Source organism: Polistes dominula, unplaced genomic scaffold, assembly GCF_049000335.1.
Source record: "Polistes dominula isolate Pdom_NZ unplaced genomic scaffold, Pdom_raw_medaka contig_16, whole genome shotgun sequence".
In the NCBI taxonomy this organism is placed as follows: Eukaryota; Metazoa; Arthropoda; class Insecta; order Hymenoptera; family Vespidae; genus Polistes; species Polistes dominula.
Genome location: NW_028301040.1, coordinates 1335008 through 1359655, shown reverse-complemented (window position 1 = coordinate 1359655; position 24648 = coordinate 1335008). Strand labels below are relative to the sequence as shown.

Below are 24648 nucleotides of genomic sequence, written 5' to 3'. Positions count from 1 at the left end.
AGAAAATGTATGTGTGTGTGTTAGAGAGAGAGAGAGAGAGAGAAATAGGCAGAGAATTAAACATTCATTAATATCATTAATATTATTTTATTCAGAAATATCCATATTCCGAAAATCTCTGAACGTTTATTCAAAAATAATAATTTGTATTATTATATTATTATTAACAAAAAGCAAATATTAGTAATACAAATATATTATGTGCATATATTATGCGTTTATATCCAATTCCATGTTGTTAATACCTTTTTTTTATTCCTTTGATATACTACGATACAATTCTCGAATTGAAAAAAAATAAAATTGATCAAACGAATAAGGAAAAATAAGGAGGAAAATCACGATAGAACGATAATTCAAGTTAACGCTTAAATTGTTCGCAATTCTATTTTGTTGTTGTTGTTTTATTTTTTTCCCCCCTCATCTACTCCCCACCTCTCATATATATAACTTTTTCTCTTTCCTATTATTATTATCCAACGTATTGTCAGAAATAAGAAAAGAAAAATAAGATCGTTTCTTGCAAGAACGAGAATGTCCGTTCTCGAGAACGAGCGAGCAACCCCGGATAAGGATCGGCCTCTACGAAGGTCGACGATACGAAAGAAGGGATAGAGAAGTGGCGCTTGTTATCCCTGGAAAAGTCAATCATCCCTAGCTAGCGTTCGAACGTTGGATACGTGACCGGTTTTTCGTGTTACTCGACGAGGAGGTCACCGACTTTTCTATCAAACTTGTCCTCGACCGAAAAGGATCAAATATAAATAGAAAAATATATACACTACGTTACGTACTACTACTACTACTACTACTACTACTACTACTACTATCCCAATAGAACATATTTATTGAGTTTGTATAAATGTGTGTGTGTGTGTGTGTTTGTGTAAGAAGAAAAATGTCAAAGAGAAAAAAGTAAGATAAAGTATTGGGTGGTGATATAACCTACTAATAAATAAGATATTATAAAAATAAAACAAGATCTATTAGATCGAATAATGATAAAGGGGGGGGCTACGTGATAAGATTTAACTCAAACCAATAGAAAAAAATGTACTTTGAAATTTTGTAAGTTAGTTCATCGGTGCTAACCCAAAATATTAGTCGCCGGAAGGCACGTGAATGCGAGTCACGTTGATACAAGGGTGCAATTCGTCGTTCGTTTCTCGTCTCTCTTTCTTCAGTTCGAATCCTGTCACCCAAATAAACCTTGTGTACGTATACATATATGTGAGAAACGTCAAGGAAACAGGGTGCTGGGTTGGCTACAGGAGTACGCGAAGGAAAGAAAAGCAAAATACGAGGAGAAGAGTTGGTAGAAAAAAAAAGGTAAAAAAAAAAAAAGCTAGAAAAAGGAGAAGAAAGGAAAGAAATAGGATGAGTAGAAGAAGAAGGTTAGCAACGGGCCTGTGAAACGTCCTAGCCATTCCTGGCCTGAGGGAGAGAGAGAAAGAGAGAGATCTCTCCGTATTCCCAGCAGGAACCCGAACACTCGATAGTGTGCTTTAGAAAAATTCGTGACAGAACTGCTAAAGCAAGCCGCGCACAATTTACGTTATTAAATCGGCGGAACGGCTCGAAGCACCGGACGAGCGCCGCCTATTCGACTCTATTCCGCGTTTAAGTTCTCCTTTTGAGTTTCTACCCTAACTGTTATATAGATATAGATATATACTATATAAAGAAAGAAAGAAAGAAAGAAAGGAAGAAAGAGATAGAGATAGTGATAAAAATAGAGATAGAGAGATAGGTACATATAAGTATGTATGTGTATGGGAGTATATCCTCTACCATTTTCTCACACTTTCAGAAAATAGAGAAAAAGAGAGAAAGAGAGAATGAGAAATAGAATGAAAGAGAGAATCGTCCTCGTCGTCGTCTTTTATGGACCGACGAACCACTCACGCCTTTCACGTACCACTCCGATAGGATTCTACCGAATTCAAACTCGTGTGTACGTGTATCCGATGTAATCGCGCGTACTGACCGTAGTCCGGTAAGAATTTCAAATTATTTCTCTCTTTCTGCTATCATGGACCTAGAAGAACTTCTACGATTGTTATTGCGATATCAAACGACTGCTGCTGCTGCTGCTGCTGTTACTGCTGCTGTTACTGCTGCTGGTCCCCAAACCTTTTTACCCCATCATACTTGTCAAACTTCCAACAAAATCAGTTGACTTCTATCCCGATATACTCGTTTTATCTAAACCCCCACTACCCCATTCTCTCACTTATCGTTTCTTTTTATTGCTTTTTTCTTTTCTTTCTTTTTTTTTTTTCTATTTTTATTCAACGTAAAATCTTATCGAAATACGGAACATCGTTTATTTTCTTTAAATAGAAACGTTTTGGATTGACTTTTTTTTTTTTTTTAAATAAAGTAAACTTTTTCTAAACGAATATTATTCTTTAATAATAGTTGAATAAAAGAAAAAGAGAAAGAGTGAGAGTATGGTTACTTAAAAATACAGAATACGTAAAAAATAACATCTTCTTCTTCTTTCTTCTTTCTTCTTTCTTCTTTCTTTACTTTCCAACAAAATCAGCTTTACGGGTTAAGAGTTACGTACGTTTCACTAACGTTACCAAAGTTTCTAGACTGTCGTCATAAAAGACCATTTTCCTTGCTCACAAATATCTAATAGAATTGCTGGGTACCTACTTGAAGAAACATTAGGATCCAGAAACGTAAACCTACTTTCTTTTTTTCCTTCCTTCCTTCCTCTTCCTATTTCGACATTATGTTCGAGCTCCGAGAACTATCTTAGAAGAGACCATAAAAGACGATTAACAAAAGTTCCCATAATACTGATATTTTTAAAGTTGGCTTTTCACATTCTTCGTTATATTGCTTTTATGTGTTCTCTCTATTTGTATCTTTTTATTCTTCTCTTTCAAAAATTAACATTTCATAAAAATAAATTTGTCAATGTATTTTCATTCAGTCAAATTTGACCATAGATGAGTAATTTTTCTAAAGATATAATATAAAATGTTGTTATAAATAAAATCAAAACAGATTATCGCGTTGAAAAGATTTTTTCTTTTGTTTTCTTCATTTTGAACAATTTGAAATGTCTGAATGGGGTACGATTGTTGGATGGATTATTTGACACAATTGATGAGCTAAACACGTTCCATGAATTCCTCTAATTGCCGCTACAATTGGCGAAAATCCAACCATGTATAGCCTACCTACCCAAGCGTGAATGCAGATCATTAACGTATTCGAAACTCTTTTGGATCACGCAGCATGGCTGATAGCAGATTGGCCACGATCAAAAGGTACAATTGCTAGCACACGTGTTCGCGCTTATTTGCCGTGCTTATCTCTTCGATAGCTTCTTTACCAAAAACACAATTGACACGATAAGCATTGGATGGACGCTTAATTAATTACCAGAGGCCACATACGTGTATTCTTCCGCGTGAACGCGAAAGCTGATGCTTTCGTTTCAAGCATTTCAACTAATTCAAAGTTGTCTCGTTATTTTTGTTGTTGTTGTTGTTGTTGTTGTTGTTATTATTATTATTATTATTATTATTAACAGATTTAAATCTGAAATATAAATTTCATTTCATTTTAATATAATAAGTACTACACCATTTAATAATTATTAATTATTAATAATAAACATGAAGATTTACGTTTAATAATAACTATAGGATATTTAATTGAATATTTTACTTATTTGCTCTCTCTCTCTCTCTCTCTCTCTCTCTCTCATTTAATATTATATTCCAATCGAAATAAATCTCTTTTCGATATTCGTTTAAAAATTGTATTACAAGGTAAATTAGTGTATAGGTCAGAAACGTTTTATCGAAATTGGTGAACACCACTTATTATTATACCACGAGGATTTCATTTTATTATCATCATCATCGAATGATATACTTAACGAATAAATAAAAGAGTAATAATCATGGAAACAAGCCAACTGTAATAGAACGATGCTACACTATCTAAATTCTAATCTTTCTCTTATCACACATTTGCTATTAAACTCTCTCTCTCTCTCTCTCTCTCTCTCTCTCTCTCTAGGCAATCTTAGAAAACTTTAAACTTCTCTACGATTAGAACAAGATACGCGTTTCTTACTTTACTTCGATTTGACTTGGAATTTGATTTGATTGGAAAGATAAATATCTTGATATTACATCAGTGAAATGTTTACATTAGAGATAGATAGAGAAGAAAATATAGAAGAATCGATTTGAAGAGAAAAAGGTGGACTACAAGGGTTACTTAATCTCATGTAAAATTCACCAAAAACATCCCTTTTCTATGTTAGTTTCTCGAATCACGAGGAAAAATCTTCTTTGGATTCGAAACGAGATTTTTCGTATCAGGTTGACGAAGTCACGCTTTTCGATCGGATAATCGTGTTCTCTTTCTCTCTCATTCTTTCTTTCTTTCTTTCTTTCTTTCTTTCTTTCTCTTCCTTTATCGACAAAATTCCTCGAAGAAAGTGCAATCGTTCGCAAGAAAAAAGAAAATGGTAGAAGACATAAAGAAATAAATAAAATCCTTGTGTGTCGTGGCTAGAAAACACAAGACAGACCAAAGATTGCTACAAACCGAATAATTCATCACGAGATTCTAACTGAATCCCTTTTTCTGTATCTAACTTTTAAGAAAAGGACTTTCGTCCTATCAAACGAGTCTTTGAAATCAAGTCTCGTTTCGATTTGTGGATTGGTGCGTATTTTAAAAGCACCGTTCTCTAAAGTGCACTATCCCATTGTGTTATTCTTTTAACGGATGGCGCTTAACTCGGGTATATTGTAAATTATAAATTAGTATGAATTATATAAAACGTTAGAAAAAGACGATAATCGTTACTGTTATTTTTTTTTCAAGAATGCAATACTGTTGTTAGTGAATTAATTATTATGAATTTTAGTATGAAATATGTAAAACTATATATCATATTTATTTCTCAGATATGTACAGAAATTCGAAATCATTGGATGTCCGATATCTAAGATACTCGTACATGTAAAAAATATTTATCTATTATAGTTCATGCTTGTATTAATCAGATTAATTTAGAATATTTGTTAAATTATTTTTCAATCAGTAAAATTAATACTATTGATAGTTGAAAATATTACGTAAGATTGAAAAATGATTTTACTTTACGGATAAGGGGATTGATCAAAGATTAAAAATAAGTAAAGTGTAGTTTTTCCATTCGGAAATAGTTTTATTCTACGATTCAACGAGTGAAGTAAGTGAAAACTTTTGAGTACGTCCATACAGACGACGACAACGACGGCGACGACGACAACGACTACGACGACCAGAATTAGGTAACTAGCAAACTTACAATTAGACAATTCTATTCAAGCTGAAACTTCAACCGTTAGCAGTGCCATTTCAATGAAAAGATTTCCATCGATTTGGTATTCCACCGATTCATCCTACAAAGCTCGATTCAATTCCGCCAGCTAGATATCACGATTTCAAACAGTTCTTACTCATCTACTCGTCGTTCTCGATCAATCTAAAAAGAAAAGAAAACAAAAAAAAAACAAAAAAAAAAAACAAACAAAAAATTATTCAACATTTTAACGATAGCCAGTACGAACGTTCGATTTCATCCTCATACCTCGTGAACGTAAGAGAGATAGATAAGTATTTGTCGAAACGGATCTTTCCAAACTTTTATCCATAATCCATAAAGTCCACTCACTGTAGTTCAAGGATCCACCCACGTTGAAATCCTTCAAAACTTTTATCTAGCGGATCCTTTTAATAAGAAATATTCTCAACGCTGCTTTTAATTATTTTCTTCGATTCTCATTCGCGTTCTTACCCAGTCCTTACCCCCGCCCACCTACCCACCCACCCCCGGCCCCTTTAGATACGAAAAATCGAACTGTACTAAGTGAATCTGAAATTAAGAAAAAAAAAAAGAAGAAGGAAAAGCAGGAGAAGGAGAAAAAGGAAGGGGGCTGGTAAGGATCCTTCGAAGGACGAAAATGAGTCAGCTTTTCCACTATGGGAAGGTTCTCAAGAGAGTAGGAAAGAAGGTTTCCTCGTCTCCTAATTAATTCCATCACCGTTCCTCCTCTTACTTTTCTCTCTCTCTCTCTCTCTCTCTCTCTCTCACTTTCTTCAATCTTTTTCACTTTCCCTCTGTTTCTTTCTCGATCTCATCCTTTCTCGATCTACCCTACTTTTTCTCCCTTACCACCTTTCAAGATTGCGAACAAGTTCGTTTCCTGTAGAGAAACGGTAGACAATGGTAGAAAGGACTGGCCTTTTTATTTTTCCTTCTTTCTATTTTTTTTTTACTTTCTTTTTCTTCTTTTCTCTTTTTCTTTCTTTTTTTTTTTTTTTTCCTAGTAAAAATCAGTGCTAACCACGAAAATGCATGTCCGTCCAAGCGAGGGCGTCGAGATAACTTTGAAAAGTGCTCGGCAACACCTAACACAGGACAAAGAAGAACGGAAGAAAGGAAGAAATAAAGAAAGAAAGAAAGTAAGGGAAAGAAGACAAGGGAAGGGGGAAAACCTCGACGTTCCTTTCAAAAAAAAAAAAAAAAAAAGAAGAAAAAAAAGAAAGCACGAGATAAAGATACGACGTAGGTGATGGCGGGAAGGAGTTGAAGGAGGGTGGTAGGAACGTAGACAACGTAAAAAATAAGGGTGGCATGGGGCAGAAAGATAAAGAAAAAGAATCGACTTAAAGAGACTAGTAACTTGGTGGGAAGAGGGTTAAAACGAGAATGAAAAAGAAAGAAAGAAAGAAAGAAAAAGACAGAAGAAAGAGAGAGAGAGAAAGAGAGAGAGAGAGAAAAGAAAAAGAAGTGAATATATGTTCGAGAGAAACGGAATGAAATTTGCATCGCAAAATCGTTCTGTTTACATCTCCTTTCTTCCCTTTTTCACCCCCTCTACCTTTCTCTCTCTCTCTCTCTCTCTTTCTCTGTTCATGCAGGGTAATGACAGTACTCTGGCATGTGGAATGAAGAAAAGAAAGAGAGGAACCTACTACCTACCTACCTACCTACGTTCGTTCGTTCGTTCGTTCGTTCGTTCGTTCGTTCGTTCGTTCGTTGAACGGTATAGTCCTCTTTTCAACTCTTTCTTTTTCTTTCCTTCTTTCATTCTTTCTTTCTTTCTTTCTTTCTTTCTTTCTTCTTCTTTTGTGTCTCGTAGGCTTGTTTGTTCTGCACGGGTTATCGAGTGCATACAAAAGCTTCGACGAAGTCGCATCTCGTCTAGCATCGTCGTCCGCCCGACCCTCCCCCTCCCCTCCTCTTAGAAAGATTCCATGTACCCTTTCCATCATCGATTCACTTCAATTGGTACGTAGTAGGTTCGTTCGTTCGTTCGTTCGTTCGATCTAGCAAACGGGCAGACCAGATTTTTTCATAACCAAGCCAGATACTAGCTGCTCCGCCTTGACAAATCGATGAATGAGATAAAAAGATAAAGTAGGATCACTTTCAACGTTATTACACACATTGGGGTCCTTTGTAAGTGCATATATTATATTACTCTCATAAAGGGAGGAAAGATTAAAAAAGGGTTTCATAAGCTTTTAAAAGAATTTTTCATTAAAAGTGAAAAATAATAAATGTGTGTCTTATCGATTTCATAGTTAGGTATATTTACATATAATAATATAAGTTACGATTTTTTTTTTTAAGATTAAAATCATTCATTCGTAAAGCTTTCTGTTTTTTTTTTTTTTTTCAATTATTTATCTATGTATATATATTATTAGTTTTAATTTCTTACAGAAGGTTTTTTTTACATTTCTTTAATGTAGATCTGATTTTTTAAAATAGATAAGATTTAATGTGTATAAAAATTAAACTAAAAAACATATATATATAAGTTAAATTAATATAATAAATATAATATAATAAATAAATTAACATAATGTATATAAGTTAAAGTAATTAAATTTATAGGTTATTTATAATTAATAAAATTAATATTTAATTGTAATATTTAATATTTACTTAAAATTAAGAAATTAGTAATTAAAAAAATATTGTATATATAATATTTTAAGAGAAAAAAATAATAATAATAATAGTAATCCATCCACGTCTTATTCTTCAATGATCATTCTTCTAGTTTCTTTTTTGATACACGTTGTCGTTGTCCTAGTTTTCAAGTACGAAAGGCAAGCACCCATCTCTATGTTCTCTCTTCTATCTATGGGGATAGAAGGTGAACGACATTCGCGTCTTTCTACCTGCGTAGTTACGTACATTCGAGGAAACTTTCAATGTGGGTCGACGCGGTTGGAATATCTTGCAGTTTCCTAGCTAAGTCCGGACTCGCGAGATACGAGGGATTGCTTCAGTGGAGGATGGTGTGTTGTACCAAGGACGATGATGGTGCGCGTGTCTCTCTACGTTTGCCTTATGTAAGCGCACCCTTTCTCTGACTACGTGTGAGGCGAGTATAAATGGGCCGGGATAGGAGGATCTAACGGGCGTTGCTGCGACCTCGCATTCATCGAATAAAATAGTTTTCACCCTCTCTTGCCAAGGTGTAGACATATATCCTTTCTCTCTCTCCCTCTCTCTCTCTCTCTCTCTCTTTCTCTTTTTGTGTGTTCGAATGAAATAATAAAAGAATATGTCTTATCGATACTACTGATTTTTAAGCTTTCATAAGACAAGTTATTTTTATTTTTATTTTTATTTTTCTTTCCAACCTGTTAAAAATAATATGCTAAAAATATATTTATAAATATATATATACATATATATATATATTACAACTAGAGGATGCTCCGACCACGCGTTGCTGTGGTCTTGTTATAGAACGTTGATTTAATATAGTTCTAAACTATTTAATGAATTGCAATTAATATTCATGAATAATTTCTGGGAATTCAAATTAAGCAAAAAGTTGTTATTTGTTTATATTTAAAAACTAAGTTTTTTTTATATATAAAAATATATGATATTTATGTTATCCTTTATATATATATATATATATTTAATATGTAAATGTAATATAAAATATATAATACACATATATTTATCCGAATATTTTAAATAAATAAATAATTTCAATTATACATATATTATGAAATAATCAAAAAGTCTTACGACGTTTTTATCAATAGAAATGTAAATAATACGGAAACCTAGAAACAATAGAGAAACTTTTCTTAGTAACCTAATATTTGTGGTATATAGATATGAAATATGATTGGAGTTGTAGACTACCAAAGGATTCATATCACAGTTTAGGTTGAGTTTTGTTTAAACTTGTTGATGTAATAATATCATTGTATTGTAGATGATAACGTGTACCGTTTATTTTCTGCACAGGTTATTGGCGGACAATTAACAGTTCGTCACAGTTACAAGTATGCCAGGGACATGTTCAATGGCCGAACCGGTTCAGGATCGGCAATAGTCAGTGATGAGGAACGTCTCGTTTGGAACGGTGCGTCCCAGGTCGTCGGTGACATGTCGGTTTTTGCTCTAGTTTCGGATTTATCTTCGAAACATCGAAGATTACTACTCATTGCCATTTTTATACTGTCATCAATACCGTGCCATCGATGCTTGGATTTAGGTAAGCTCGAATACACGTTTAAATTATTTATATTTTACCTTTTTAACAACAACAACAATAACAACAACAACAGAAAAAAAGAAACAAACATCTTTGTATTACACTTGAACGTTGAGAAAAATTATTACTTCTCATGATGTTTTTCTATTCTACCTTTTAAAAATCACGTTGCATACACATACAGAAAGGAACAATGAATTGAGAAACGTGCACAGAAATGTACACACGTAGTACTCGTAGGATAAAAGTATGCCATGCATCCTCCCTGAGGTATACTTTCCGTTTGTAGGAAGAAAGTTATAAACGTACACTGAAATACAATTCATTCCTTGGAATTTCCTTTGGTTTCTTAAACCACACACAGTTTACGTGCCGAGTATTCAATACTGTTAATGAATCAATATGCAAGATTCTACGTTTAAAATTATTATACAAATGATATTTTAATAAATAATTCTATTATTATCAATGTTATTTATACGAGAACGTATCATAAATTGTTTTATTATTTTTATTATTGAAAATACCATCTAACTATTGAAAATGTTTAAGTATAATAATTTTAGATTACAGTAACACGTGTTTGGTAATTTAAGGAGTTAAATTTTAAAAAACGAATATACTAGATTTACAATTATTATACACAGTTATTCTTTTTTTCCTCTCAAGTTAAAAAGCAAAGTGAACGTTTCTCGTAAAACGGTCTCTCTTTCTTTCTCTCTCTCTCTCTCTCTCTCTCTCTCTCACGCATCTGCCAGCTTGGAGTGCTATTGTACCCACGCAAATGAAATGTCAGCCGCACGATGAATTAACAATACTATCTAATAGCTGCTCAGACGCAGACGAACGGCCAAGTGTCATTGTGCTAAATCGTTCTCACGTGGCATTGCCTATGTATGCGACTGAGCTTGCTTGCTTCGTTGCTTGGTTGCTTGCTTCCATCCTCCTCTCTCCTTGCGTCATTTTTCTTTCCTTTTATTTCTATCTTATTTCTTTCATCCACTTTAAGGCGAATTAATCAACTGAATAAAATATCAACCACATACATATATTAAAAAAAAAAAAAAGTAAATAATGCAATTAACGTGGAATCAATACTTATCTTCGAAATAATAAAATAAATCAATTTTGTTGTTGTTTCTTTGCTCCGGTTTTATTTCACGCTGATTTTTATCCGCGTGAGAAAAAAGGAAAAGTAGCGTTGAAAGGGAGCGCTTGGGCGTATGGAATTAGTGTACAATGGAACATAATAGGTATTAATAAAATCGATTAACTTGAAAATGGATAATATCCCAAGAGAGAGAGAGAGAGAGAAAGAAAGATAGAAAAAACCGCAAGAATTCTATCTCCGGATTTTAGTATTTTCTAAGGCACACGACGACAATCCATTGTTGTAGGGACGGGAAAAGCGTTTGTACTAAAATATCATACCGGTGGACCGCCTATCGATCTCGTTCAATGACGTGTACCACACGTATATACACAATAGTTCTGTGTGATGGCAACATATCGATCGTGTCGCGATTCGTTCGGACCATTTGTTATGCACGCGACGTGTTAAAACGCGTTGCGTCTAGAACGTCGCGACACGTCAAAGTGACTTATTGCATTGGGACATGAGACCTAGCCGCGTTGCTGCTTCGTAATGGTTATCAATCCGTACCACGAACTGAATTTTCTTCGTTTATGCGCTATATAAAGCGAGTAAACTTGTTTGCCACCTAGCTAGCTAACTATTCAAAACGTATCTACCGTATTAAAGAGATTACGCGTACAATCTTTGATTTCATCACCCAACGAATGGATGGATGGATGGATGAATGGATGAATGAATGGGTGGGATAGATAGTTGGATGGATGAATGGATTAAAGTTTCAATGACGTCATCCAAAAATCACATGTTGAATTATATGAGAAATTTCCTAGTTTACTCAGAATTATTCTAAGCTCTACGGATAAATAAGCTTTTGGGAGAATATAACTAGTGAGACTAGTTGAGTATGTTATAAGTACTTCTATTTGTAGAGAAACTTCAGTATTCGTTGGAGTTTAACGAAAGGCTTGCATATCACAACAGCTAGTTTAGTCACTCAAGAAACAATGGGGGCTTCAGGAACGATTTCTGATCTAGTTCCACATAACCAAAACCTTTATCATTGAAGTTCCTGTGTTGTAATCAGGCTAGAGCTTAATGGAAACATTGAAAGTCGAACGGGTAGACTAGAATGCAAGTATGTAGATCTATGCCTCTATGGTGGTATATCCACTAGGTTGTCTGTAAAGTTAAGTAAAACAACGTAAAGCATTGTTACAAATACTCACAAAGTTATATTCCGATGGTGTAACATGGGAGACGATATGAGAGGAGATAGCAAGAGGGGTAGAAAAGAGAACGGGGGGTAGGGGGAAGGGGGAGAGTGTGCGAAGGTAACCCAGTAGGATAGGTCGCGCGAAGAGCCGTCCGGCTAATCCCACGTCCGCTGCATTCTGCAATTTTGAAACTTTGCCACGTAACTGCAGAACCGTAGCTTAAGTGCAACAGCGTATCGCAACTTGCTGTTGCTAACCCTCCCCTACCCCTCGAACCTCCTCTTCTTCCCCGCCCTACTCTTTATCTTTCACTGTTTCTCTCTCTCGCTCGCTCGCTCTCTCTTTCTGGTTGTACATGACTTCCCTGCAAACTCGACGATTTATCATGGACTTGCCTACCTGTGTGTTACCAACATTTTCATCGTTACAACCTCTTGTCCTGCCTCCTGTACTATCATCCTCTCTTCCACGGAAACGTTAGCTCATACAGAATGGAACAAAGCTAGGCGCGATAGTATTATCTGTATTTGTAATTCGTTATCTCCGTTGAACTTGATTACTATCACGTACCTGAGAGTATATACCTCATGGTTAACTAAAAGCATTTACGTAATTAATTTGCATGGATTCTCTCATCCTGGTCTATATACTTGTGTCATAGACTCGTACAATCAGTTAGAAGTTAACGACGTACAGATTGACATTGATCTCTGGTTTAATACAGGTCCTCCAATTGTTTCAGGACAATGCACCAACGCTCTGGGCATGGAGAGCGGTGAAATCCCCAATGAAGACATCACGGCAAGCTCCATGTATGATCCCAGTCTTGGGCCGAAGCATGCTAGGTAAGGGAAGAACAATGGTATCACGTATAATCCAATGTTTGTGTCGAACGCCCAACACAAAGTGGTCATTTTGTTACAACCCATAGAGAGAGAAAGAGAGAGAAAGAGAGAGAGAGAGAGAGAGAGAGAAACGAATTCCATTCTCTCCCTATCCCCTTATCTTTTACACGGGAACGTTAATAAATGGGTTTGTTTTTAGTTGAAGTCATATAATTGTTTCCATCCGAATTCGTATCGGTCCTGGAATACTTTTGCTGTTAGAGAATTCAACAGCAAGCAATTCATGGTACCATGTGCCGCGTCGGTGTTTATCTCACTTTTTATTACTTTTAAAGCCATTCCTTCCGTTAAATAAATTATCTCTTTCTCTATTTTTCTCTATTTGATTATTTCTCTCAATTTCTCTTCTTTATATGTATATAAAAGTATCGATCGATGAGGGGTAACGAGAGTTAATGCATAAAGCAATTATTCGCAATAGCAGACGGAAATTCTAAATCAGTTTGACATCGATCGGTCTAGACGCAAGACAATTTGTTGCGGTCTCCGGTACGAGATATGCGATAAAATATTGACTTTAATAACCAGGAATAAATTTGATCCTTGATGAATCGCGTTAAACGTTCGAGCTAACCTCAGACCAAAAGTAAACCTTCAATAATCAATTCTCCTACTCCTCTTTCGATACGAACGGTAAACGTTAAACGATTGCTGCTGGGTCAATCGAACGAAAAAAGAAAAAAAAAAGGATAAAAAAAATCTCCTTTTTCTTCTTCCTCTTTTTCTTCTTTTACTTCATCCTCTTCGAATTGGGAAAGGGGGAAGGTGGTGGGTGAAAAATAAATCTTTTATTTATTTCTATATATACAGTTCGACACGAGTGGCCATATTTTAATTAACGGCACGGACCATAAATTAGGAAGCGTATGTGGTACGTTACCTATAGAGCAGGTGCATTCAATTAGATAGCCTTTGCTGGAGTTACATATCGTGAGGACGGGTTGGCTGCTGGAGCTGTAGGCAAACGGGCACAGGAGGCAACCACGGTACGGCACGAATCCCCAAGTGAGAGAGAGAGAGAAGAGAGAGAGAGAGAGGAGCACACGTAATAGAAGATAGGGTGAGGAGGATACGCGTTCGTGTATACCTGTATAGACATGTTTGTGTGCATTTGTACGTGTGCACTCGAGAGAGAAAGGAAGACGGTTGTAAGCATAGACAGAGAGAGAGGAGTGGGGGGTTGAACAGAGAGGGTGGAACGAGCTCGACTCCTACAAATTACCTCCAATTTCGTGTAAATTCCTGGTGCCTGCGTCAGCGTAATACCTGTATTAGGACGCCCAGCTCCGGCTCTTAGACGGCAATAAATCTGTATTAGGGCGAGTCGCAGCTCCTATTCGCAAAAGGGCTACCCTATGGCGGGGTTACGACGTGACTGGTTAATTTTTCAGAGATGCGATTTGTCCGATACCAAGCTGGTTGGTAAAAAAAAAAAAAAAAAAAAAAAGAAAAAACCCCCTTTTCGAATTACCTTGTTATCTTTCATCAACGAACTCGTTCGCTACCTATTCTCAAAGTACATATTCGATTATGATAAAAAAAAAAAGAAGGAAGAAGATTCGATCAATAAAAGGTCAAAGCGCTAACGGGTATTACCCTGTACTTGACACTTTAAGTTATTTTTCTTCTTTTCTTCTTTTTCTTTTTTTTTTTTTTTTTTTTGTATAACTATAACGATCCGGCTAAGGAGTACTTTTTAAAAAAGTTTTCTGAGTCAATGTAGAAGAGTATAATTGTGTGTATATATGTGTGGGGGTAGGTGAGTGAGAGAGAAGGGAAATATGAGTAAGGTATGTAACTACCCTGTTTGAGAAACATCGAAGAAAAGAAGATAAAAGAACCTTAGAACCAATAGTTGAAAGAAAATAGAAAAGAATAGAATAGATCTGCAAAAAGTAATCAAAAAAAAAAAAAAAATATATATTAAACGTGGAAAAAATGCTATAAGAAGAGAAAGAAAGTGTAATATAATAGTAGCGTGACGAGTCGGATTCTTCAACAAGTCGTGAAAGTGGGAGGGTGTTGGTATCGGTAAGCATCAGACAAACATAAAAGCGTCCTATAAACATAATATCGTCGCGTTTTTACACTGTTGAAAATATCTGAACAAGAAAAATGGATATGGGCGTATTCTTTTCTTCTCAACTTTGTATTGACACTACCCCAGTACCATCCTACTTTGTTACCATTTCCAAAATTCATTTTTTTGTTCCGATGATTTATGAAATAGTATAGCCACTCAGGTGTCTCTGTTTTATTTGTAATCCTTACGATTACAAAAAAATATATATAAATAAATAAAAAAAATAAAATAAAATACCACGCCATTAGTCAGAAGGCAACGGTGATATATGTTACACGAGGTTGATAACGCGTGAAAAATAAATGTGTCAGTTTTTATTAACTGTGGACATACGAAACAGAATGATCACATATGTTAACTTACGGAGGAATTCGCACTTTATATCCGAAAAATCCACTCAACCGTATAAACTCATATCGTGGATTTTTTTATTTTAATTTCCTACAAGTTAATAAAGAAATTCCTCCCCCTCCTCCCTATCCCTCCCCCTTCCCCTAATAAAATATAATTATATATCCTAATATAAAATACATACATCTATATATATATATTTTTTGTTGTAATATATTATATATATAAAATAGGGTATTATATAATATATTATCAAGCTCAATATCAGTACTTTCATTCTCTTTGTTGGTGTGTGTGTATATATATATATATGTGTGTATTTCTATCAGGTACCACAGCATAGTAGCTATCGATCTCCTATATTTCTCCCTTCATAACATCACGAGCAGCGACGTTTATCTTGGACGTTCTACACAGTTCACCCTACCCCTCTCCCATCCCCCTCTCATCGGTCTCCTTTTTTGTACACCAGCACTGAATTCACGTACATTTCATTGACATAGCACGCGCCGCTTTGTAACCGTAGGAGGGCCCACTTTACATAGAATGTTTCACTTGAATAAGAGAGAGATAGATAGATAGATAGAGAGAGAGAGAGAGAGAGAGAAATTGAGAGAAAAAAGGGGGTTGGGGAGAATTACCCCCGTTGCGATAAGAGGCTGCCCGCGCATTTTGCCTTCGTTAAATTAACATAGGAGGAGTAGTTAAGGTGTAACTAGGTCAGTACTTGACTACCGAGTGCCGAGTATTTATACTTATATCGCGTCTAGTCTAACTCTTTTCTTTTGTTCTTAAATACACTGCGGTCTATCATAAAGCTGTCTTTTGTTTTCTTTTTTATTTATATATTTTTCCTACTTCTTATTTTTTTTGTTTTTTCCTTTGATCGACACGCGCTAACGACGACCACCACAAGGGTAGAAAATGCATGATCGAAACACAACATTGTCGTTTGTTAAATACTCGTTTATTAAACGACTTATTGACTTTTGCTATGAGTGCACTTACTTACAAACTTAGTCCAATTTCATTTGACTTGGTTGATTGAATTCACCGTGGTTTGGATTAATCTAACTCGGTCATCACTTTTATAAGCATCTAACATGTAACACAACGTGGGACGTTGTTGTGTTTCGATGCTTCGAAAAATTTTGTTGAAGAATTATTTGTATACTTATGAAAACGTTATACTTGATACGATGATATTTTCTAACAATGTGTTTTTTTTTTTTATTTTATCTTTTTCTATAATGAATTTTATCATCGTTGAAAATTGTAAATGGGAATAAGAAAGAGAAGATTGATCTTGAGGAATATTTGCTAACGCACGTCTGTATAGGAAACAGTCAAGAAATTACGATTCATTGTCATGGGATTTACTTTTGACGTTAGAACGAGAAAGAGAATAAACGGGCTTTAAAATGACGTTTCCTATTTTACGATCTGTATAACATGGCTAGGATCGATCGAACTTCTCATACGAGTTTGAAATTGAAAGTCAAGCGAAACGCATTCGACAGTGGAAAGGAATGAAAGAACAGAGAAGAACGAGACTGACTGAGTGAGTGAGTGAGTGAGTGAGTGAGTGAGGTCGTAGAAACGTTTCGTCGAAATTTCAAATGGAAGGGGTGAGTGCGAAGCTTATATCGCCCACGGGGGTTACCGAGTTTACGATTGGTTGCTATATAAAGTTCATGAAAGTACACCGCCCACGTACTTCGACCCTTATTTTACTCTCCTGTCATCTATTGAGGATTGACCATTATTGGGGGCTATCAATACGTTTCTAAAAATTGTTTATCGTATTTGCCAATATTTTCACTTATTTTTGTTTTGTTTTGGAAAATTTTATTAATATAACAAAACTTTTTTATTCATATTTTAATAATCAATAAATTATTGATTATTTCGATTAAATATGGAACAATAAGGCTGTGACCTGGGTACAAATACGAGAACTAAAACAGGCTAGTCTAATCTTACTTGAGTTTAAATTACATTCTATTTTATAAGAAAAATATCCTTTAGAAATTTGCTTGTTAAAATGTGCTTAAATTACGTTACGCAAAGAAGCGTCCTTGTCAACTTATAGAGCTTAACAAAAAAGAAAAGAAGAAGAAGAAGAAAAAAAGATACTGAAGGAATCTAGCTATCACAAGATTAAGTTTCCTATTAGGAGTAACAAAGAAAAGCTTTTTTGCAGGTTAATCATTTAATTTCATATTTTTTTCTTCTACTTCTTCTTCTTCTTCTTGTTCTTCTTGTTTCTTCGGTAGCACAGAAGAAGAAGACTCTTACTTTATCGTCCCAAACGACCCGAGGCGTTCCATTATACTTTTCTACGTTCCTTTATTTCAACGTAAAATTTCTTAAAGTATAATGCATCCATGTAACCTACGTGAAGTAACAAGACGTCTCCATAGGGTTTTTAATGTTGAAAATGACGAATAATTAATAAGATACTGTTAACAGATTATTCGTATAACCTCGTAGTTTAAGTTGATGAAAATAATTTTTTGAACGAGATTTCGAATCAATTTATCAACTTATGAATTATAATGCTCGATTTGCTTGTCTTTGTTTATTTTTAAGAGTACCAAATGTTGATAGATATTTTTTGTTTTAAAAAAAGAAAGAAACAAAACGTCGTACTAAAATATTCTGAATCTTTCCCCCCGATTCTCGATACCAAGTAGAAAAACCATTTGGTGATATTGAATTTCCGTGAAGAAATCGACCACTGGTTCCACTTTGAAGCTTATATTATTGGCTAGCACGAAGGAATTGGCGATAACGAAAAATCTATTTCCCCCATACAGACTCGTTTTCGCGTTTCGTGTCAAGCGTATGAACGTTATCCTCTTTTCACCAAACTTATATTACGCTACTATATCTATTTAGATATATTTGCAAAACTATTTATTATACATAGTGCATCTGAAAATATTCAGTTAAATTTAGATCGATATTGGCTTAAGAGTATCTATTTTAGAAGAATATCAAATTGATCTAACTGGTCTTAAAGAATAAATTTAGAGAAACGTCATTTAGAAATTCTATATATATATATATATGAAATAGATTTGAAGTATAAAGAATTCAACGAAGCTTATATTCAATAACCAATAACTATCAAATCATAACCAATATAAAATCAAGATATAAATATATCAAGATATACCTATATATACATGTAGATGTCAATGTAATATTTCAGTATTTTCTTCGACTCTTCAATCCAATGAAACTTCTTCTTTAGATCGTATATTTCATTCGTACTCTCTCTCTCTCTCTTTTTATTTTTTTCCCCTTTAAACAGGACGCGCAAAAGAAGCAAAAAGATATCATCACTCCTTTGCACAGATTTTCCTCGAACGTATTCATAATTTACTACAAACGAGAGATTGGCTTTGATAAGAAATATCGATCTACGTTTTGCTTTTCTGTCTCTCTCACTTTTAACTCATGTCATTTCCTCCACGCGGTTTACAACAGAAACAGAAACAGAAACAGAAACAGCAGCAGCAGCAGCAGCAGCAGCAGCAATAGTAAACGGCAACAGAAACATCATGTATTTCATTGCACAAACCTGTACAAGATAAACTACGTATAAAGCGCATCAGCATAAAGGGTGAGAACGTAACCTCGTGAGAACGTAAAAAGAGTCTTTGGGCAGAAACGACAAGGTTAGCAGCAATATCAGCAGTATCACGGTTACCACTGCTACTAGCAACGGTTGCAGTTGCAGTAGCAGTTGCAGTAGCTAGAGAGCTTAGCACTTTTATCGACTCTCATCCACTGTGTGTTTCATGCTTTCAACCATTAGACCTTCTGATTATTTTGCTGCACTTCCAAGGCGTTAATGCAACCACGTGTAACGCCCACTTCCATTAAGTTCACAAGGAACGTTTCAACGTTATGAGCGAGGTGTGATCTAGTTGTGTTTCTCATCCGTTTCAACTTCATAATCCTGAGCCTTGATTTACATTGTCATAAGGTGCATTGCTTGTTCGTATGATGAAACATTTCATACGAACAATAAATTCTTTTAATTATTATACAGTGATGACTTAAACATAGTTCTTTGTTATCTTACAGTTTTATTTCACAATAGTTTTGATTAATTAATTTATAAATTTAGATTTATATTTACCGTAACAACAATGTTGTATTACTAAACAGTTAAAACAATGAATTAATCACAGATGTTAGTTTCTTTAAGATGAAATACATAGACACTGTTTGTAAATCAAGTTTCTGTCTCTCTCTCTCTCTTACTCTCAAAAGTTTAACTCCAGGGAGACAAGGAGACACTTTGGAATCCCGGTTGAATATACAGACGTGTTTCCGGCAGCACGTAACTCTCGTTAGGGTTAGCACCAAAAGCCAAGATAAGGCAATACAGTATTATAAATGTATATACCGATCCACCACTTTATCCCCTGTTATCGTCATTCAACGTTTAACTTTCGGAAAAGGGCTGTATCCTATAACAACCGAGCTTTCATGAACTTACTAGCATTATCTTTATACTGAACCAAACATCCGTTTGTCGATATGCTTTCAAATTGAAAGACCCTATGTCTGATTTTGATGGTAAAGAATTATAATTATTATATCTTAATAAAACATGCACACACACACACAAAAGTACGTAATTTATCATAAATACTATCTCACAAAATCTTAACAAAATCATTGGTAAAACATTTTGCATAGAATTGACGAATCTTTGAAATATTTTCACGATAATTTTTTTGTTGGGGGTAAATGAACTATTGTTTCATTGAAGAAGCAGGTACTAGAAATATCTAAAAATATCTCGATGTCGTAACCATATTCGTATAGATACCAATCGGAAAAAGTATTGTTAGATGTTAGGGTTATTTCGAAAGATAAGTTCTAATACTATTCTTCGAACGAGCTCGATTCGTTGTCAGATAATGCAGATTATTTTCCATATTCCTTTTTCCTTATTGTACTTTTAAGCTTCGCTCGTTTCTCGTTACTACCATTTCCCTGAATAGTCGATGGGTTAAGATAAGAGAAAGAGAAAGAGAGAGAGAGAGAGAGAGAGAGAGAGAAAGAAAGAGATAAAAAAAGAAAGAGAAAGGCAAAAAGGAAGGACGATTCGAAGCTGCGTAAAATTGGTAGGGTCGGCAAGAATTTTCACGAGTCATTTAATCGATACCACATTCGACATTCGAATTTCCGACATGTTCAATAACACTCAACGAAAAAGGTAACAGTACCGGAAATGATCTACTGATAATAGTAAAGATATAAATCTATGATTACGATAGTTACCTAATTTAAAGTAATATAATATTTATTCATTTTGAAGAGGGTATTTTAATATTATTTGAAAAAAAAAATGATTTTTCATTTAATAAAAGACAAAAAAGTTAATACGATATTACGCGACAAAATCATATTTATTATGTCATATTGTTGAAATTTATTTATTTTAAATTAAAAATAAACGGAAAACTGGAAATTATGGTTGTTCAAATATTGGATCGAGACGAGTGAAGCCGAGAGGAGACCGAAAATTTGTCAAAGATCAAACATATTTGGGTGGCCTATATTTTGAGACTCGATTTGCAACTCCGGTGTCCCGCTTGAATCGATCCAATCAATTGAGTGTCCCCAATTTCGAGTATACACAGATATAGACATATACACACACACACATGCATACATATGCACATACACATACACAGCTCTAATAAACGTGATTAACAAAAAAATGTGTGTCGGATAAGTACCGTATATAAAACATGATTGGCAAGAATCTAAGTAATATCGTATTTATAATAAATATATTTGTTAATTTAAAAATCAATCATTAAAAAAAAGTTGCTCGAAGCAACGAATAAATTAATCCATTAAAAAAGAGTAAAAAAAAAAAGAAAACAATTAACGAACCAAAAACGGCGTTGTTTATACGCACAAAATGATATTGTTACAACGATTTTTCGTGACGTTTTCGTCATGCGTATAAATTCAATTGACGAAGGAAAGGAGAAGAATGAAAAAAGAAAAAAAAAAAGGAGAAGAAGAAAAGAAAAAAGAAGAAGGGGTTAGGCGGGCGACGAAGAAAGCGTCCGCGCGTTCGGTAAATTTTTGAACCATCGCAATCGCTTTCCGCTTTCCGCTTTCACGATTCGGACAGCCAGGATAGAGCATTCCTCTTGCTCGTTTTTTCCTCTACTCTTCTTTTTGTCTTTCTTTTTTCGTTTTTTTTTTTTCTTTTTCCTTTTCTTTTTTTCTTTTTTTTTTTTTTTTACGTTTTTTACGAATGGTTCCGTTCTTCTTCTGCTCTTCTGCTTTCCCTCCACGAACCAATCTCTCTGCTTTCAGAGTCACTGCATAACACATTCGCTTGGGATTTCCCACAGAGATCAGACACCGTTAAAACGCTGGTATAGACCGTAAATTCGTCTTTCATGATTTTCCCTTTCTCTCTTACTATCCTTCATTCTATTTATTTCTATCCTCTTAACTTCCATCTTCCCTTGCATCGCATTATTTTATTCTAACAAAAAAAACAAAAAAAAAAAAAACAAAAAAAATTCGTTAGATATTCTAGATTGGCGTTTGTTTAAATCGTATGAAAAGAAAAAAAATCACTTTCTATAACGAAGTTTATACGGTGAGATGAAAAAGAAAGAAATAAATGTCCGTACCAACGATTCCCCGCCCGCCCCCTTCCCTCCCTCCCGTAAAAAATAAAACCAAAAAAAAGGATAGAACATTAACTATTGCGTTAACTCTGGTCGACAGTTAAGTACGTGCCGGAATAGTCTCGAACTTTACTTTAGTGTCCACATGTCTGACCAATACGAGTCTGCAGTCACTGACATCTGGTGCTACTCTACTTTTCCGGAGTTTTCTACCGTTTTCTCCCTCTCCTCCCCCCCCCCTCTCAGTTATTTTCCCAATCGATATTACGTGAAAACTAATCTACGGTTTCAGAATTTAAATGCACTTTGTATTCGTTCTCTCTCTCTCTCTCTCTCTCTCTCTGTTTGTCTCTTTCTCTTTTTCTCGTGCAATCTCGATTCATACTTTTTCATGTAAATTGTCAATCAATTTCGTTAATGTATCGTTAAGTAATTGAAAATAATTTTGCTACGTATTACCGTTAAAATTGATTTGATTAATTATTTGCAAACCAAAAAATAAAAAAATAAAAAATAAAAAAAAAATAAAAAAAAAATAAAAGATAAAAAACAAGATAGGAAAAGGAAAAACAAATAAATAGCTTTAACGTATTTCCATAAATATTAATTTATTATAGAAATGTATAAATATCGTATATGTTGTGTTCACGCATTTTTCTCAGTTGAGAAGTTACGAAGTGAACGTCAAAATGGAAATTTGCTCTCTCAACGCTAGAAACGAGTATATAAATTATCGATAAAATTCAAAAAATACGGGCGGTAGCCTCACAGAGAGTAAAATGATTTATTCTCGTTAAATTGATAGATAAAAATGTAAAATAATGGATACGGCTGGTACACCGGCAATGTATTCCATCCTGTTACGTGCATCAGCTTCGAGTAAAAAGAGAGATGAGGGAAGGGGCTCGGGGAGGGTTATATTATATTTTTCTTTTTTATTTTTTTATTTTATTTTATTTTTTTTTTTTTCATCACGAATGACACGGGAAAATTTTATTAACAATTTATTGACATATAGCACGGGAACGCAGTAATTCAATAAATATATTTTCATTTTCGTATTAATTCAATGAAAACCGATGAAATGCTTATTGTCTAAATGTGTTTAATGATTTCAACGTAATTAAAAAGAAAAACAAAGTTATTTCAATAGAAACTAAATAGTATTCAAGAATGATTGGTTGGTTGGTTAGTTGGTTGGTTATTGATCAAACGAATCTAACGAGAAATAAGAAGGTAGGTAATGTTAATAACTGTGACATGGTCGTAGGTGAGTGTTGAAAAAGTTTCCTGTGTTGAAGATGGAAACGTTGCTAACAGAGATATCTCTCTGTTTCTATCGAAAGACAGAGAGTGAAAGATAGAGAATATCGATATCTCGTTGGTATTTAGCATCGAGTCTGGGAAAACGCAGGTAACCTCGAACCCTTTGCTGACTTTGCAGGGTGGTTCATAACGAATGTGTTTCGCGGCACGAAGCGTAGCAAAGGTGGTTGCTACCGGCGAGTGTGACGGTAACGACCACGAGTCATTAGCAATGCTAATGCACCTTTCGACCGATGAGACACCCCCTCTAATGCCCTACTCTCCTTCTCTATCCAAACCCTTCCTCCTGTCTCATCTACAAACCCCTTTCAAGCTCGAATTCTCTCACTCTGCCTCTCTCTCTCTCTCTCTCTTTCACGAGCAGACCAAGCATAGTGCATTTCTCAGCTTGGCTACTTTTAATCACCCATTCTATTCCAACACCATCCCTAACGGCAAAATACCTCTCTCTCTCTCTCTCTCTCTCTCTCTCTCTGCCACTTTCATAAATTTTATTTAAAAGACTATTTTGCTTTTCCTAATGCAATCAAATCTTCTCTTACGATCAGTTAAAAGTTTTAATTAATTTGATATTTATCGAATATTATTTATATAAAAATTATTAATATATTATATGGAAATTATTTCGTTTTTTTTTTTTTTTGATCAAATATAAATTTAATATTTAATAATAAATTCAATATTTTTCAATAACGTATGTGTTATCATCGTAATGGTCAATGTTTGTCACGATTAATGTAATTTATACATCGTAGTAATGTACATCAATCGGATACTTTTTTAATTAATTATTTAATTTTTGCTTTTAATTCAAACAATTGAATTTATATGTAAAATATTATTATTGAATTTATTCTATTTAATTGATCAACATATTTTTGAACATTTTCTTTATTTAGAGATATATACAAATATTCAAAGAGCTAAGAGAAAAAAGAACATGACGAAGATAGACAGAGAGAGAGAGAGAGAGAGAGAGAGAGAGAGAAAGATAAAGAGAAAACCAAAATTACTAGAAGGTTTAGACAAGGTTGGGCAGAAGCTAGGACATTGTTAACGGCATTGCTGCCTAATTAACCGCAAACGCTTTCAGTGGGTTTCGCCTAGTCTATTGTTTACATGCGGGTATGCCGTCTCTCTATGATAGTACTTCTCGTCCAAGTCAGCTAAAATATTTCCATGTAGAGATTCTCTCTCTCTCTCTCTCTCTCTCTCTCTCACACTCACTCTCTCACTCTCTCATATCTTCCTAGTATCTCAGTGAACCCTCTACGTACACGTTATCCGCTAAATTTGCCAGCACGCAACAAAAGTGATATAACTCCGACATTAAGTTTGCAACGTTGTGCGTTGCCCCGGAAAACAATCGTAATTCTTTAACTATGATAATATATACATATATAAATATAGAAACAGAGAAG

The 24648-nt window shown here is 34.5% G+C and overlaps 1 protein-coding gene across 2 annotated transcripts in view; it reads left to right on the top strand.

The window, feature by feature from the left end:
- The window catches only part of Ddr (discoidin domain-containing receptor 2), a 159870-nt gene that overhangs the window by 72240 nt on the left and 62982 nt on the right, over window positions 1-24648 (top strand). For both annotated transcript variants that reach the window (XM_015322532.2, XM_089174569.1), the window contains 2 exons: window positions 9317-9566; window positions 12619-12721. In XM_015322532.2, the coding sequence (XP_015178018.1) occupies window positions 9368-9566; window positions 12619-12721 (302 nt within the window). In that variant the 5' untranslated portion in view covers window positions 9317-9367. The remainder of the gene's footprint in view (window positions 1-9316; window positions 9567-12618; window positions 12722-24648) is intronic.